A 15,345-nucleotide genomic window follows, 5' to 3' on the forward strand; every position below is an offset into this window, starting at 1 on the left:
GTCACTGTGAATTGGTGAGCTCTCCAAGGACCACGGGTCGGGGTGGAGGGGTAGCCTCAAGTTTTAGAAATTATTTAAATTGTCGTTTGTTATCGGCAAACCAATATTCTACTTTTGAGGTTCAACTGTTTAAAGTGGACCTGTGTAGTCCAGGTCTTTGTGCTCTTATATATAGACCTCCTAAGTACACTAAGGATTTTATTGCTGAATTATCATAATATTTATCTTGTATTGTGCCTCATTCTGACTGTCTCTTAATCCTTGATTTTAATATTTGCTGCCCGAGTAAGCCCCTGGTTAAATAATTTTTTATATCTCATTGAGTCATTTAATTTTACTCAGTCTGTTTTAAGTTCCACACATAGGCAAGGTCACACATTAGATCTGATTTTGTCATCAGCTTTCCAGTTTCAAATGTGGTTATTGAAGACGTCTGTCTTTCAGACCACAAGCTTATGTTCGATATTACTGTTTCTGGTATTGTCTCTAATCATAAACCATCATGTTGCTGTGTTCGTTTTATCAATTCTACCTCATCTAGCCAATTTTCAACTGCTTATCGTTCTTCTCCTTTCTTTTGCACCATTGAGTCTCCACCTCCAGGCATGGGCATTGAAGAATTGGTCTCCTCGTTCAACTCTTTATGCACTGAGATTCTGGATGTTGTAGCTCCTTATAAATGTCACACTCCTAAAACCAGGGTACAGCCCTGGTTAAACGAACATACTCAAGTGCTCAGACAGAAATGGAGGAAAGCAGAAAGAAAGTGGAAAAAAGATAGGCTTCAAGTGTCATATGAAATTTTGAGAGACTGCATGATTGAATATCAACATTCTGTCAAGGCATCTAAACATAAGTTTTTCTCTGATTTAATTTCAAGATATTCACAAAACCCTAAAGTTTTATTTAGTACAATTAATGCAGTATTAAAACCTACAGCTACAACATTTCCTGAAGCTTCTTCGGGAGTTTGTGATAGTTTTCTGCAGTTTTTCATTTCGAAGATTGATGCCATTAAATCTGGCATCACTACTCCTGACTTAGTTGCTTTAATTTCTCTACCATGTTCGTTCACCTTTCAATGTTTGAATCTGTATCTCTTTCTCATTTAGTAGATGTGATTCGGCACATGAAGTCTGCTGGCTTTTCACTGGATTTTGTTCCCACTCGCATTTTATAGAGGTTTTAGACATTTTGGGACCTAGCCTCTTGTCAATAATAAATAGCAGTCTTATTAATGGCGTTGTGCCATCCTGTTTTAAACATGCTGTTGTGAAGCCTCTGCTTAAAAAGTCGAGTCTTGATTCTTCAGATTAAAAAAATCTGGGGGCCTTCAAGACACTGCCCTTGAGTTCTTATCCCTCATCTTATTTTAAGGGGAGATCATTTTCAGATGAGATTGGGAATCATTCTTCTACCTCTGCTTCTATCACCTGTGGGGTACCTCCAGGCTCGATTTTGGGACCACTTTTATTGTCGTTATACATATTACCATTACAGTCTATCTTTTGTAACTATAAAATAGATTATCATTGTTATCCAATGATATTCAGTGCTATCTGCCTTTGAAATCCACTGATAATTCTGCAATAGCATATTTGATGGGTTGTCTTAAAGATATTAAAAGATGGATGGCGGCTAATTTTCTCCAAGTAAATTATTCTAAGACAGAAGTTTTATTTTTTGGCAAAACTGATCCTTTTAATAATTTTACTAGACATTTAGGGCCTTTGGCCTCTAATCTTCATACAGAGATACACAACCTTAAATACAGCTAATAGTGCGTCGGGAGGCAGAAGAGCGTCCCGAGGCATGGGTGCTGAGAAAAGACTCAAAGCACTTACCTTACTCCATGCACCTGGTAGGGGACAGGCTAGAGACTGAGGAAGAGGTCCTAGAGAGGCGTCTTGGGAACTCATCAGCGCTGGCCTGCCGGGGCTGAGCAGTCGCGGTGCCAGAGGCGAGGGAACTGCGTCCGGGGAGCCGGGACTGTAGAGTTTTTGGGCCGGGCTGCTGTGACAACAGCGCGCACCGGCTGGATGACCCAGGGAGTGAGGAAATCGCTCTTTTATTGAGAATGTGGGTACCGCAGCCCGAAGGCGGTGCGGCAAATGAAAGTTATGAAAACAAGGATTCTCCACCCGGCCCTCCACCGGGGGACGGAGTGGTCTTGGTACCAGCTCCGGAATGAACATCTGACTGCCTAGGTCACCCGTCTCAGGAGTGCTTCGGAGCTTTCCTGGTCCTGGAAGGGGTCCTGGAGATGGGGGCGTACGCCGCCTGCGAGATGCTCAACGCTGGGGCTGAGAGCTGTGCCCAGGTTGAGGCAGAGCTGCCTGTTGTTTGGTCACAGGGGGACACTGTTGGCGAGCAGGCCAGATGCGGGGTGTGCTGGTTGGGCGGTGCAGCGGCATGATGTGAGAAATCGCCTCCTTCTTCTTCCTAACTGCTGGGCGAAGTCGTCGACGGTGTCGCCGAAGAGGCTGAGCTGGGAGACGGGGGCGTTGAGAAATCGTGACTTGTCAACGTCACGCATCTCGACCATGTCCAGCCAGAGGTGGTGCTCCTGGACCACGAGGGTGGTCATCACCCACCCGAGTACCTGCGCTGTGACCTTCGTGGCTCTGAGAGCGAGGTCGGTGGCAGAGCGCAGTTCCTACAGCACGTCGGGGTCGGGACTACCCAAATGCAGATCTTTAAGTGCCTTGGTTTGATGGACCTGCCTTGGCTTGATGGAGCCATGGCATGCAGGTCGGAAGCGGCCTGTCCGGTGGCGCTGTTGGCTTTGGAGGTCAATGATGACGTCATCCTACAGGCTCTGGAGGGGAGTACCGGGCGGTCCCGCCAGGTGGCGGCATTCTCGGGACTCAGGTGGATCGCAACCGCCCTATCTTGCGTGGTCTGTGGGCGGTGCCCGGAGCCGAGGTAACAGTCGTCAAGCCACGAAGGCTGTGGGGAGGATGGAGGGTTCCAGTCCAAGCCCATGCTCACGGCAGCCCGGGCAAGCATATCGGGCATCTGCGCTTCCACCTCAGACTAGGCAGGCTGGCCCGAAGGTGGCAGCCCAGTCAAGTCTTCCGTGTCAGACGCCTGGATGCTCTCCGATGCAGCGCCGATGTCATCATCCAAGTTCAGGGGCTCAAGGGAGAATGCCGTCTGGCTGTGAGGCAAGCCGCACTCATCCTGAGCTCGAACAGGGGCGGGTGGTTCGTGGGGATTTACCCGGCGAAACCGAGCACGTCGTTATCCCCATATCGCCTTCATCACCAGCCAGGTCATCCTCAATCCCGTGGGAAGAAGGAGTGACACGGGGGGGTGAAGTGGCATTCACCTTGAGGAAGGAGAGCAGCGACAGCAATGCTGCCATGGTCATGTTCTCGCAATGCATACTTGAGCCATCCACTAACGCTGCCTCAGTGTGACCGCTGCCCAGGCACACGAGGCAGCGTCTGTGGCCATCGGTCTTGGAGAGAAATCGACCGCATCCAGGAACAACACAGGGGTGGAAAAGCATCTTGAAAAAGACGAGTCCTGAAAAGGACATTCAACGCCGCTGTGTATTGCTTTTTGTGAGTGTAAAACTCAAACTCTTTTAGAGAAATCAAATCTATTTTAGGAGGAGAACACTCTTTTAACAGTGAAAAGCGCTGTCGAAGCACCCAGGGGCGTAGACTGCACAGCGTGCAAAGACAGAGAGAGCCAGCTGGAAATGCACCGTAGGTCCAACAGCAATGCTTCTTGCTGACAGAGGTGAGTGAAACAGTGGTGAACTTCAGCTTGCTGTTGCACAACCATTTGGCTCCGAAGAAAAATTCTGACTGGCACTCGCTGCCCCGCTTCCCTTTATACTTGTATATCCGGGGCGGGGCATGCAAATTCTGTCTACCAACTTGACATTGGCCTTTTCTCAGGTTCAGAGGTAAGTTTGGCGTCCCAGGAAGACCCCTTGTGTCACTTCATTCGACACAATGTCGAGTGAGTGACAGAAGGGGAAAATATATTTTAACATTAGATTTCGAATTTAAAATCACATTTGTTTTACATAGGATTGTTCTATATTCTAAACAGTATTTAACACAATTATATAAGAAGTAACTGTAATTAAATTACTGAAAAAATTAAGAGTAATCCCTTTACTTTTTTCAATGAAAAGTAATTTAATTACTTAGTAATGCATTACACCCAACACTGAGTATGCTTCTTTCTGTGCTTCAAAATGGATGAAATGTTTAGATTTGACCTTTTTGGTTTCAAAGAGAAATACTCAGGTAGAGGTTTATGAGGAAGGACTGCACTGTAGCTCCTCTGTCTCATCACAGCTGTCCTCCTTAAGGTACAAAACACTAGCCTTTACATTATTCTTAAATTCACTATATTACCTAAATTTTGTAGACACCTGAACACCAAAATTCATGTGCTTGTTCAATCTTTACTGCTAACATCTTTCACTCTTCTGACAAGGCTTTCCACTTGATGTTGAAATAGAGCTGCATGGATTTGCTATCATTCAGACACAAGAGCATCAATGAGGTCAGATACTCATGTTAGGTGATGATCTCTGGCTTGCAGTCCAATTCATCCTAAAGGTTATTCAGTGGGGTTCAGGTTCGGGCAATATGCAGGCCAGTTCTTCCACACCAGACTCAGTACATAATATGGAACTTGCTTTGTGCACAGGGGCATTGATATGCTAGAACAGGACAAACTATTACTACAATGTTGGAAGCACACGATTCTTTAGAATCCCACTGTACACATTAAGATTTATCTTTAATGGAATTAATGGAATACATAAACATGTTAATTTAAAAACTTTAGGCCAAATAGTGTTTCATAATACAAAGCGCAATACAAGAAGCTGATGAGCTTGAAAACCTAAACAAGAAAAAAACTATTAATTATTTTAATTTTGTTCTAGCATAAAATTTGTGTAATATGTTCATTTATACTGTATATTAGGACTGTCAACCAGGATTGCCGTGTTTGTTTATTTTTTTGTTCTTATGATTTCTTGGTTAATTGTTTTAAAACTAATTGCCTACTTATATTTTACTCAATCTCATCATTGATTGGACACATCACGCAAGGATTTACATAATTGGCACCAAACACCATTAGGTCTTATGTTTCGTGACCATATGCAATGTGCCAAGTGTGAATATTAGACTGGTCCTTTAAAGCTAGTCCTTTACAAATTAGTTATAAGAAATTATTGATTATTGTATGTTGATTTACACAGCCTGGGCAAAAAAAGTTGCATACTCTAATATGTCGTTGGACAACCTTTAGCTTTGATTACGGTGCGCATTCATCGTGGCATTGTTTCGACAAACTAATGAAATGTTACAAAATGTATTTCCACCCAGAGTTGTATTAATCTTTGGCCGAGATCTTGTATTGATGATGGGAGATTTGAACCACTCCATAAAGTCTTCTCCATCACATCCCAAAGATTTTCAGTGGGGTTAAGATCAGGACTCTATGGTGGCCAATGCATGTCTCAAAATGATTCCTCATGCTCCCTGAACCACTCTTTCACAATTTGAGTTCTATGAATCTTGGCATAGTCATCCTGGAATATGCCTGTGCTGGCAGAGAAGAATAAAATATACAATGCTGGTATAAACTGGTTATTCAGTACATTTAGGTAGTCAGCTAACTTTATTTTATGGCTGCATGACGTTGCTGAGCCTAGACCTAACCAACTGAAGCAACCTCAGTTAATAAGACTGCCTCCAGAGGCTTGTACAGTGGGCACTATGCGTGTGCATCGCTTCATGCGCTCTTCTTACCCTAACGCGTCCATCGCTATGGAATAGGGTAAATCTGATCTCATCAGACCACATGACCTTTTTCCAATGCTCCACAGTCCAATCTTTATGCTCCCTAGCAAATTGAAGTCCTTTTTCCGATTAGCCTCACTAACAAGCTTTCTTGTAGCCACACAGCTGTTTAGTCACATTGTGTGTGTAGAAATGCTCTTACTTTCACTATTAAACATAGCCGTGAGTTTTACTGTTGATTTATTACGATATGACTTCACCAAGCGTTTCAATGATCTCCGATTTCCACGAAGCTGACAGTTCACCACTATCTTTCCAGGTTTTAATAATGCATTGAACATTTCTTAACCTAATTCCAGTGATTCCAGAAATATCCTTAGTTGTTTTCTTTGCTTGATGCGGGCCAATAATTTGCCTCTTCTGAAACGCAGTAACATCTTTTCTACGGCTATGGGATACGACTTCTGACATATTTTTTTTTTTTAAAGAAATTCTAAGATCAAAATTTTTTATACACACTTCCAGTGAGAGAACGCTGTGCGCACCTTGCTGCGCCTTCATCCCTTCATATATTGACTGGATTATCAGGATTTGAATACTGTGTCATGGCAGATTCCCCAAAACTGCCAACAAAGCACAGTCGAGTCAAAGATTTCGCACAAAGGCGCAAAGTTCTGATTCAAAAAATAGACTTTTATTACAGAGTAACAAAGCCGAGGTGGTCCATGGAGCATCTAAAATTACACTTCAGAATCATTCATATTTTACACAGTGTCTGTTCCCCCTTATCTCTTTGAGTGATGGCCTCTCCGTCCAATGAAATCATCTTATGCCTCCCTAGTTTCATCTTCGCCATCTCCCTTCTAGCTGGTCACCCTTGGACCCAACTTGCTTCAATAATGGAAAGGCATGACTATTTCATTTTCTATGCATAAAACACACTGTAATTACTTCATATGGTTACATGTTTTATATTGACTAACTAACTTCCTGCATTAATTTGATTAGTATATTAAATTAATCATAATTTCTTTATTCTAGTAAAACCTTTGAAATTAGGGCAAAAATCGTATTCTTGATAATAATGTTTGTATTGTTTTCCTGTAAAAATATCTAAAATTCCTTAAAACAAGATTAAATTGATTTATCTTGTTTTAGAAACAACACTGCATAAGATCTTTTAGAGAATGTATTTTTTACATGTGTATTTTGTCTTACTGTACTGGCAGAGTTTTTATAGTCAACAAGTGAAAAAATCTACTAGTGCTGAAGAAGTAATCCAAAGTATTTAGATTACATTACTGACTTTAAGTAATCTAATGGAATATGTTACAAATGACATTTTACAGCATGTATTCTGTAATCTGTAGTGGAATACATTTCAAAAGGAACCCTCCCAACCCTGTTTACACCACAATTCCCCCCAGAAAAGTTATCTTTGAGATTCTCTATTGGTATCTATTTTATTTGACTATTCAAATAGTTGATAAACTGCTAGATTTAAATAAAATAATACAAAATAAAAAGAATGTCTTTATTATATTGAGCTAATCCAGGTTTAACATGTGCCCATTTCCTCTTTGTCAGTGTTGTTCCTCTTTAGTTTGATGCATCTATGAAACACAGAACTTCTCTTCACATCCACTCTTTTGCTTGATGACTGTCTCACCTCATGCATTCTCTACATCTTTTAACAAGTAATGATGGACCAGAATTTCTTGTGTATCAGCTTGTGTATCTTGTGTGGTAAGAGCAATTTATTGATCTTGTTTCACTTATATATTTCTATATATTTGTATATATTTGTAATTTGTATTTTGTCTTCACAAAACACAACTACCTCAGTCATGTGATACATGGAAATATTAATAAGTTATTTAAAGAGAAAAAAAGCATTGCTTTGTTGAAATTAATTAAAATATCTCTTAAAGTTTTAGTTTAACTGTTGATATCAAGTTTTTCAACATTCAAAGACATTGTTCATGATATGACATATCAGGCACAGCAAACTTTAGACAAACTTTTTTTACAACTAAAAACCACACAATCTTTTTTCCAGCAGAACTGGGTTTTAATAGATTAGCGATATAATGTACTCTCACATAATATATAAATATGTCTATGTTAAATTAAACACTGGTGCTTTTAAATGTTTCAAATGGTTTAAGATTGGAGCAAAAGTGGTATTTATAAAGAAAGTTTTTCATAAATTAGAAGCAGAGTATGACTAGTACTTGCCACAGTGACTGGACGTGCATTTTACGTGGCAATGCGTAAAGTTTAACGCATGCTCCCGCATAGATCTTTCTGCTGAAGGAAAGCGAGGAGGTCAGCAGGGCTTTTTCCTTCAAAATCAGTCTTGGCATACATTACAGTCAGTTCTGTTTTAAGCCAAGGTAGGTCAAAGAGAGTTCCGTGGCTCTGCGTTAAGCTGGAGAAGGCCGCATCTGGGATTTTCTTCAAGAAACATGACTTTCTTGTGGTCTTAAAACCGGTTCCGTATCTGGGCTATGATGTTGTCCAAAATGTTGCTGTGGCGTTTCTGTGGTTGGTGTGCTTGGCCCACCTGTTTTGCACAAAGTAGATTCATAAATCTCACCAAATCGCCCTCTCTCCCTCTCAATATTGTCACAAAACACATTCTTGCCAGACAGAATTGTACATCGAGTGTTTTGTTCTGCAGTATTCCAAAAAGAACATCCGAATACTCAAATATCACATGAAACGTAGAAAGCAAAAAACAAAACTCAAAATCATCCAGATGTGCACTGTATCTGTCAGCACAGCGCACAGAATCCTCGTCGTACTCATGGTGTTGTAATATGTGCTCAAAAAGCTCCTTTAGGGCAACTCTCTTCTCATAGACTGTGCTGACCAATCTAGAACGATATTGACACCTTGTTGGTGCCACACGAGGAAGACGTCGCTGGCAGATATCTTCAAGCAGCTGCGCACGCTTAGGGGATCTGGAAAAAATGCAGCTAGGCCATTGAGATGTGAAAAAAAGATCCTACATTCTCTAAGCTTCGATGCCCCTTGAGTCAGTACTAAATTAAGTCGATGTGCATACCAATGTATAAATAAAGCCATAGGAGCCCTCACCTTAACTTTAGCCTGCACCCCGTTTAATCCAGATGCCATGACGGCAGCTCCATCAAAACACTGTGCCAAAACACTGTAATGAGAGCAGCAAAGTCATCAGCCCGCTTGCCACTCGTAACATCGTCAAATTTGACAAACCTCTCCTTGACACCAGTGCCTGTCACATAACGGAGCACCAGTGACAGCTGGGCTGCAGTTCTCACATCTGTAGTTTCGTCCACCATAACTGCGACAAAAGGTGCTTTATTGATCTCCCTTTTGATCTCCTCTCCATCACTTCAACTATAGCACTAATCAGGTCATTTTGTATTTTGCCTGAAGTCCCAGAAAACACTTTGTTAGTGGAAAGGTGGTAATGCAAATCTTTGTCGTGTTCGGCCAGAAAGGAAATAAGCTTGAAATAGTTACCTCTATTTGTGGACTCCGTGCTTTCATCATTTCCCCTAAATGAGAGCTCTTGTTAACCTAGAAAGATGACACAATCGATCAGTCTTTTCAGTAATTCCCTATTTTGTTTTACTCTTTCGTTATGGAGCTCCTAATGTTTTCAAGAGCACCGTTGCTTGCAAATGTCCTGCCGTGCTTTGATGTCTCGTTGCGGTCTTGGTTAGGCAATTCAGATTGTAAACCCAGCGTGGCTCCAAACACCATATCGGTTGGTTGCAAATAACAGGCATTCCCTGCAATACAATTTGTAATGTTCATTTGATGCTGTAAGTTGGTCGATTGAAAGTGCCGCACAAATCCTTTCCCTGGCTGGGACAGGCCTGCTAGCTGCGGGGTTAGTCGACCCTTTCTCACAATTTCCAGCTTTTCTTGAAAGGTTCTTCTCAGAAAAAGGCTTTGTCAGTAAATCTGCCACCAAATAAATTTCTTCTCCGCCTTTAGCCATTGTGCGTTTAAAAAAAAACTACAGGGCTAGGTACAAAATCTTAACCAGAATTATAAAGCACTACATCTAAAAATATAAACATCACACGGAAGAAAGTTTACATTAGTTGTACTTCAGTTTCAGTTAGCTAATGGTCCTCCTCCTATCATGCCACATGAAAAATGCTGACGTAGGCTGCTAGGCCAGCTAGAAGGCTCCGGCGGGTCAAAGAATACACCCAACATGGCAAATTCGAAATCTGATTGGTTAAAGAAGATGACAATCAACAACATCGTCCCCATTTGCTTCAACAGCAAAGGGGATTCATTTGAAATTTTGAAGGCCTCTGGGTAGATTTTTCACGAGACAGCACAGTGGAAAATCTGATTGGATAAAATATCTAATTTAAATGAGCTGCACTGCACAACTGAGGGAGAGAGTGGCAATGAAATTATGTTAATACTATTAATAGACTGATGGGAATGAACTTTCTAAAATACATATAGCACTAATGAAATAAAGGAAACACACCACAAAGTCAGTATAACTAGTATCTTCACCAGTGGCATGCATCATTAAACATATAGTTATAATAATACTTCTATGATTGTAGAATCACAGTTACAGACATATATAATAATAACTAAAAATTATCTAATGTGTGTGATTTAGTGCTGAGTCACAATCCATGATTTATGTCTATTTTCAAAATGTGTAGTGGATTGATAGAAGTATCTGCATTTCATATTGTCAACTTCTTTTATTTTTAAATTGTTATTAGCTATGTGTTAAAAATCAGGGGCCCTCTGGTTTTCAACCATGCCAACAACAATCAATTGGTTTGATTTATATGTAGGTGGAAATTTTGAAATTCGGTTGGCAAGTTTGCTTGCAATTAGTAATTAAATCATCGACGTGTGACTGTAGCCATGCACATGTCCCATTTATATTACAGTATTTCAAATCAGTTGTTGGGAAGTTGTAAATAGTTTTATGGAAACAGGTTTGTAACGTCCTATGTGTGAGAGGCCATGTGTATGTGAGAGGCAGGCCAGATCTTCAGTGGATTAGTATTTTCAGAATCTTGGCCATTATTTTGTTCCATGATGTGTAATGATGAACGTGTGTGTTCTTTATATTTAGGAGATGGGTGGAACCTGATCTAGTGCAAGTCACAGCTTGGTGTTGCACAATTTTGGTTCCAGTGCTAAACCGGAAGGCCATATAGCTATTTTTGTTTTTGTAGTGCTGTAAGTTGTGAATGGCCTATTAGATTTGCTTTCTCACCCATCTCCAGCATGGCCAAATTGTTGTCCTGGCATGAAGAAAGAGGATCAGAAACCTTTTTGCATCTGTCAAAACCTGAAATATGAACAACCACAGAGAGAGAAAACAGTCAATGTTGAACCATACATTAATTTGCATTTAGGAATGTGGTACTTTCTTTAATTTTCTCTGATGGTCAAAGCCAAACTGTTGCAGACAGCATTTAGTCTCATTGTAACACAGTTAACGATGGGCAAGGAGGAGGCGAGAACCGGCTTGTCAACATAAATCATAATTTAATGCAAACTTAAACCAAAAGTACAAACTTAAACACACAAATGATGGACATGCCCGTAATTCTCTCTCTCTCGAACCATCATCACCGGCCGCCTTTATCCCTCGCGCGCCTCATCAGGCCGATTGGGGGCCGGGCGCGTGATATTCTGACCCGGCCCTGCCCCCCTCCACTCTACACTCCTCCCGGTGTTATCTCAGGCCGGGGTGCCACCGGCATGACGTACATCCCCCCTATCCCTGGGACGGGGTGTGGTCATCCCCGTATTCCTCGCCCTGGGAGGAGACAGGAGGGGAAGACAACAACAAAGAAAACAAAATAGGCGAGGGAAAAGGCCAACACGGTGCGACAGAGAGAGAGAGGAGAGAGAGAAAAACTCAATCACCGGTTCTCTGATGTACCGTCACGTGGTCCTCGAACACTCCTCCACACTCAGGCGGACGACAGCCGCTCCAACCCCGGGTGAACCGGAGTCAAACCTCCGACCCCCAGAGGGCAGAACGCCCCTCCGCTTTTCTGGCAGCAAATGGGGACACTCATCCACACTACCGCTCCGGGCGGTCGGGGAGTTTCTTGCCTCCTCCCCTCGTGGATGGCGGTCTCCCTCGACCCCTCTGCGTCTCTGGGGATGGCAGGGCACTCCTCCGCCCCCGGCAGCGGCTCCCTCGATCCAGGCGGTCGGGGTATCCAGTCCCCACTTGCCCCGTGGACGGCGGCCGTTCCCCGCATCCGGGTGGTCAGGCTACTCCGTCACCCGGCAGATGGCAGCGGCACTGCCCTGGGTGGACGGCAGTGTAGAGGACTCTGCAACGGGCATCCCTCCTCTTTCCCGGGACAATAATTTTTTTTGGCACCAATGTAACACATTTAAAGGATGGGCAAGGAGGAGAGAACCGGCTTGTCAACATAAATCATAATTTAATGCAAACTTAAACCAAAAGTACAAACATATACACACACATGACGGACATGCCCATAATTCTGTCTCTCTCGAACCATCGTCACCGGCCGCCTTTATCCCTCGCACGCCTCATCAGGCCGATTGGGGACCGGGCGCACGACATTCCGACCGGGCCGGCCCCCGCTCCACACTCATATTGTATGGTTTATGTCAGCAGGGGGAACAATAATTTTTCTTTACAAAAACATGTACCATTACAATGTCTAATGCAAATGTAATTTCAGAGATCAAATTAGACTGAGCATCTTTGGTGAGATCTGAATTACTGCTGATATTTTAGTGCAGTTTGATGTGTGTAGCACTTTGAGCTGTTCTTGCAGTTGAGTCTGCACAGTCTGTTGTTGTGAGCAATATAGGCTCCAGTTCCCTATGTCACTCACTCAACGTTGTGTCGATGAGTTGACACTAGGGGTTGCTCAGACATCTCTGATCTTGAGAAAAGGCCAATGGAAATTGGCGTGTGGAATTTGCATGCCACTCCCCCGGACATCCGGGTATAAAAGGAGTGACGCTGCAAACACACACCAGATATCCGAGCAAGCAAGTTCACAGCGCTGAATTCCTCTGCCACCTCCATTTATCTCTCTACGCTGTTGGCTCTACGGTGCATTCCAGCTGTCCGAGTCTCCCGTCCAGGGCCCGTGGTTTAACGACATCACTCACGACTGAGCCTACAGTGCCACTGGACAGGCCGCCTCTGCCCTGCACGCCACGGCTGTACTGATACTGACTATTGTAACTGTTAACCAACAGAGGGCGCCGTTTAGCGGTGTTGCTTCATGTTGCTTGTAAACGGAGGTTGAGCAATAAAAGCACTCGGGAGAATGGCAGTCTGTGTGTACAGTCCAGTCAATACATGGTACCAGGAGTAAACTTGTAAAACATGTTGTGTAATGAATAATATACGCCCACCGGACGAGTTGAAGCTGACGGGTAACGTCCACGCTAACTGGAAAGCCTTTAGGCAAAATTTTGAGCTTTATTTGTTAGCTATTGGGCTTGACGAAGGAAACGATCGACGGAAGATAGCTCTGTTGCTAACTGTAGCTGGACGGGCGGCGCTGGATGTATACAACACGTTCGTCTTTTCGGAAGAGGAAAGAGACACGCTGCCCGCGGTACTGAGCAAGTTTGAGGATTACTGCACGCCGAGAAAGAATGAAACATATGAACGGTATGTCTTCAGGAACAGAATGCAAAAAGAGACTGCATCAATAGAACAGTATGTGACAGACTTGCGCCTTAAGAGTCAATCCTGCAATTTCGGCACACTGTGCGACTCCATGATAAGGGATCAGATTGTAATAGGAGTGCAGGACAAGAGAGTAAGGATGCTGTTATTAAAAGAAACAGAACTTACCATTGAGAAAGCAGTTGGTATTTGTCAGGCTGCAGAAAGTACGAAGATGCAATTGAAATCGTTTGAAAACGAAAGTGAAACTGCTGCTGTTGATACGGTGCAAAACCACAAAAAGAGATTTGATAAGCGACAGCCACAAACATCCAAATGGAAACCACAGGGCAGAGACTGTGAGAGATGTGGAAGTAAACATGCTCCAAAACATGTCCAGCTTATGGCAAAGAATGTCGAAAGTGTGGAGGAAAAAATCATTTTGCCAGGTCCTGTCTCACAAAGAAAAGTGTACATGTCGTCGGACAGAAACAAGAAGAAAGTGACAGTGAGGACGGAGAACCACTGTATGTCGAAGCAGCAATTCTGACTAATATGGACAGTAATGATGATGAATGGATAGCACCTTTGATGGTGGATGGTGTGACAGTGCCAATGAAAATCGACACAGGTGCACAAGTAAATGTCCTGCCGAGAAAATACTATAATAATATGAACATTAAGCCAAAATTGAGACCAAAGAAATTGGACTTATGGGCATTTAACGATCAGCCGATTCCACATATGGGTGTTTTCAGAGCGAGTCTTTCAGGAGAAGGACGCACCATAAATGCACTGTTTGTTCTAGTAGAGGAGGATAGACAGCCGATTTTAGGTCTGAAAGCAAGTGAAGGACTTGGGCTTATAAAGAGAGTTCATGTCATTGATAGCGCTCTAGTGACCACTAGGGGCGCAGCACACAGCAAACGGATGGACATATGTGCAGATTCTACCGCTGAGATAATGAGAGAGTACAAGGATGTATTCCAGGGTATAGGTTGCTTACCTAATCAGTACAAAATACGGCTGAAAGAAAATGCAGAACCGGTTATCCATGCAGCAAGAAAAGTGCCATTAGCCCTGAAAGAAAGACTGAGAAAAGAACTGAAATCCTTGATAGACAAAGGGATAGTGAGAAAAGTAGAAGAACCTACTGACTGGGTTAATTCTCACGTCATTGTGGAAAAAAAGAACGGTGATTTGAGACTTTGTATCGATCCAAGAGATCTGAATAAATGGATCAAAAGAGAGCACTTTAGGCTGCCAACTAAATCAGACATCACAAGTGCAATGGCTGGTGCACAGTTCTTTTCCAAGCTTGATGCATCATCAGGGTTCTACCAAGTTAAACTGGATGAGGAAAGTGCACCATTGTGCACATTTAACACTCCCTTTGGTAGACATTGCTTCCTACGCATGCCTTTTGGAATTGCCTCAGCTCCAGAGGTTTTCCACAGGACAGTACAACAAATGTTCGATGGCATGGAAGGTGTGGGAGTCTTCCTGGATGATGTAGTCGTATGGGTGCTACAAGGGAAGAACATGATGAACGACTGAGAAAAGTGATGGCACGAGCATGAAAAACAGGACTGAAACTGAACAAGCAAAAGTGTCAGTTTGGGGTGAGAGACATTACTCACCTGGGAGACAGACTATCTGCTGCAGGGATACAGCCAGACCCTGAAAAAATAAGAGCTATAAAAGAAATGCCACAACCCAAAGAAAAGACAGAGCTGCAACGTGCATTAGGCTTAGTCAACTATGTGGGAAGATTTATTCCAAATCTGTCGGCTAACACAAAGGCATTGCGTAGCTTGCTGGAAAGCGGAACTGAGTGGCGATGGGAGCATGAACATGTGACAGAATGGGACATGCTCAAGAACAGCTTAGTTAGAG

The 15,345-nt window shown here is 42.9% G+C and overlaps 1 protein-coding gene across 1 annotated transcript in view; it reads left to right on the forward strand.

Moving 5' to 3' along the window:
- The first annotated feature begins 7,438 nt into the window (after positions 1-7,438).
- Positions 7,439-15,345, forward strand: part of LOC127626818 (integrin alpha-X-like) — a 50,098-nt gene continuing 42,191 nt past the window's right edge. Inside the window, 1 exon segment of the mRNA XM_052102880.1 lies at positions 7,439-7,529. Coding sequence (XP_051958840.1) covers positions 7,484-7,529 — 46 coding nt within the window. The 5' untranslated portion in view covers positions 7,439-7,483.

Source organism: Xyrauchen texanus, chromosome 33 (genome assembly GCF_025860055.1).
Source record: "Xyrauchen texanus isolate HMW12.3.18 chromosome 33, RBS_HiC_50CHRs, whole genome shotgun sequence".
Taxonomy (NCBI): domain Eukaryota; kingdom Metazoa; phylum Chordata; class Actinopteri; order Cypriniformes; family Catostomidae; genus Xyrauchen; species Xyrauchen texanus.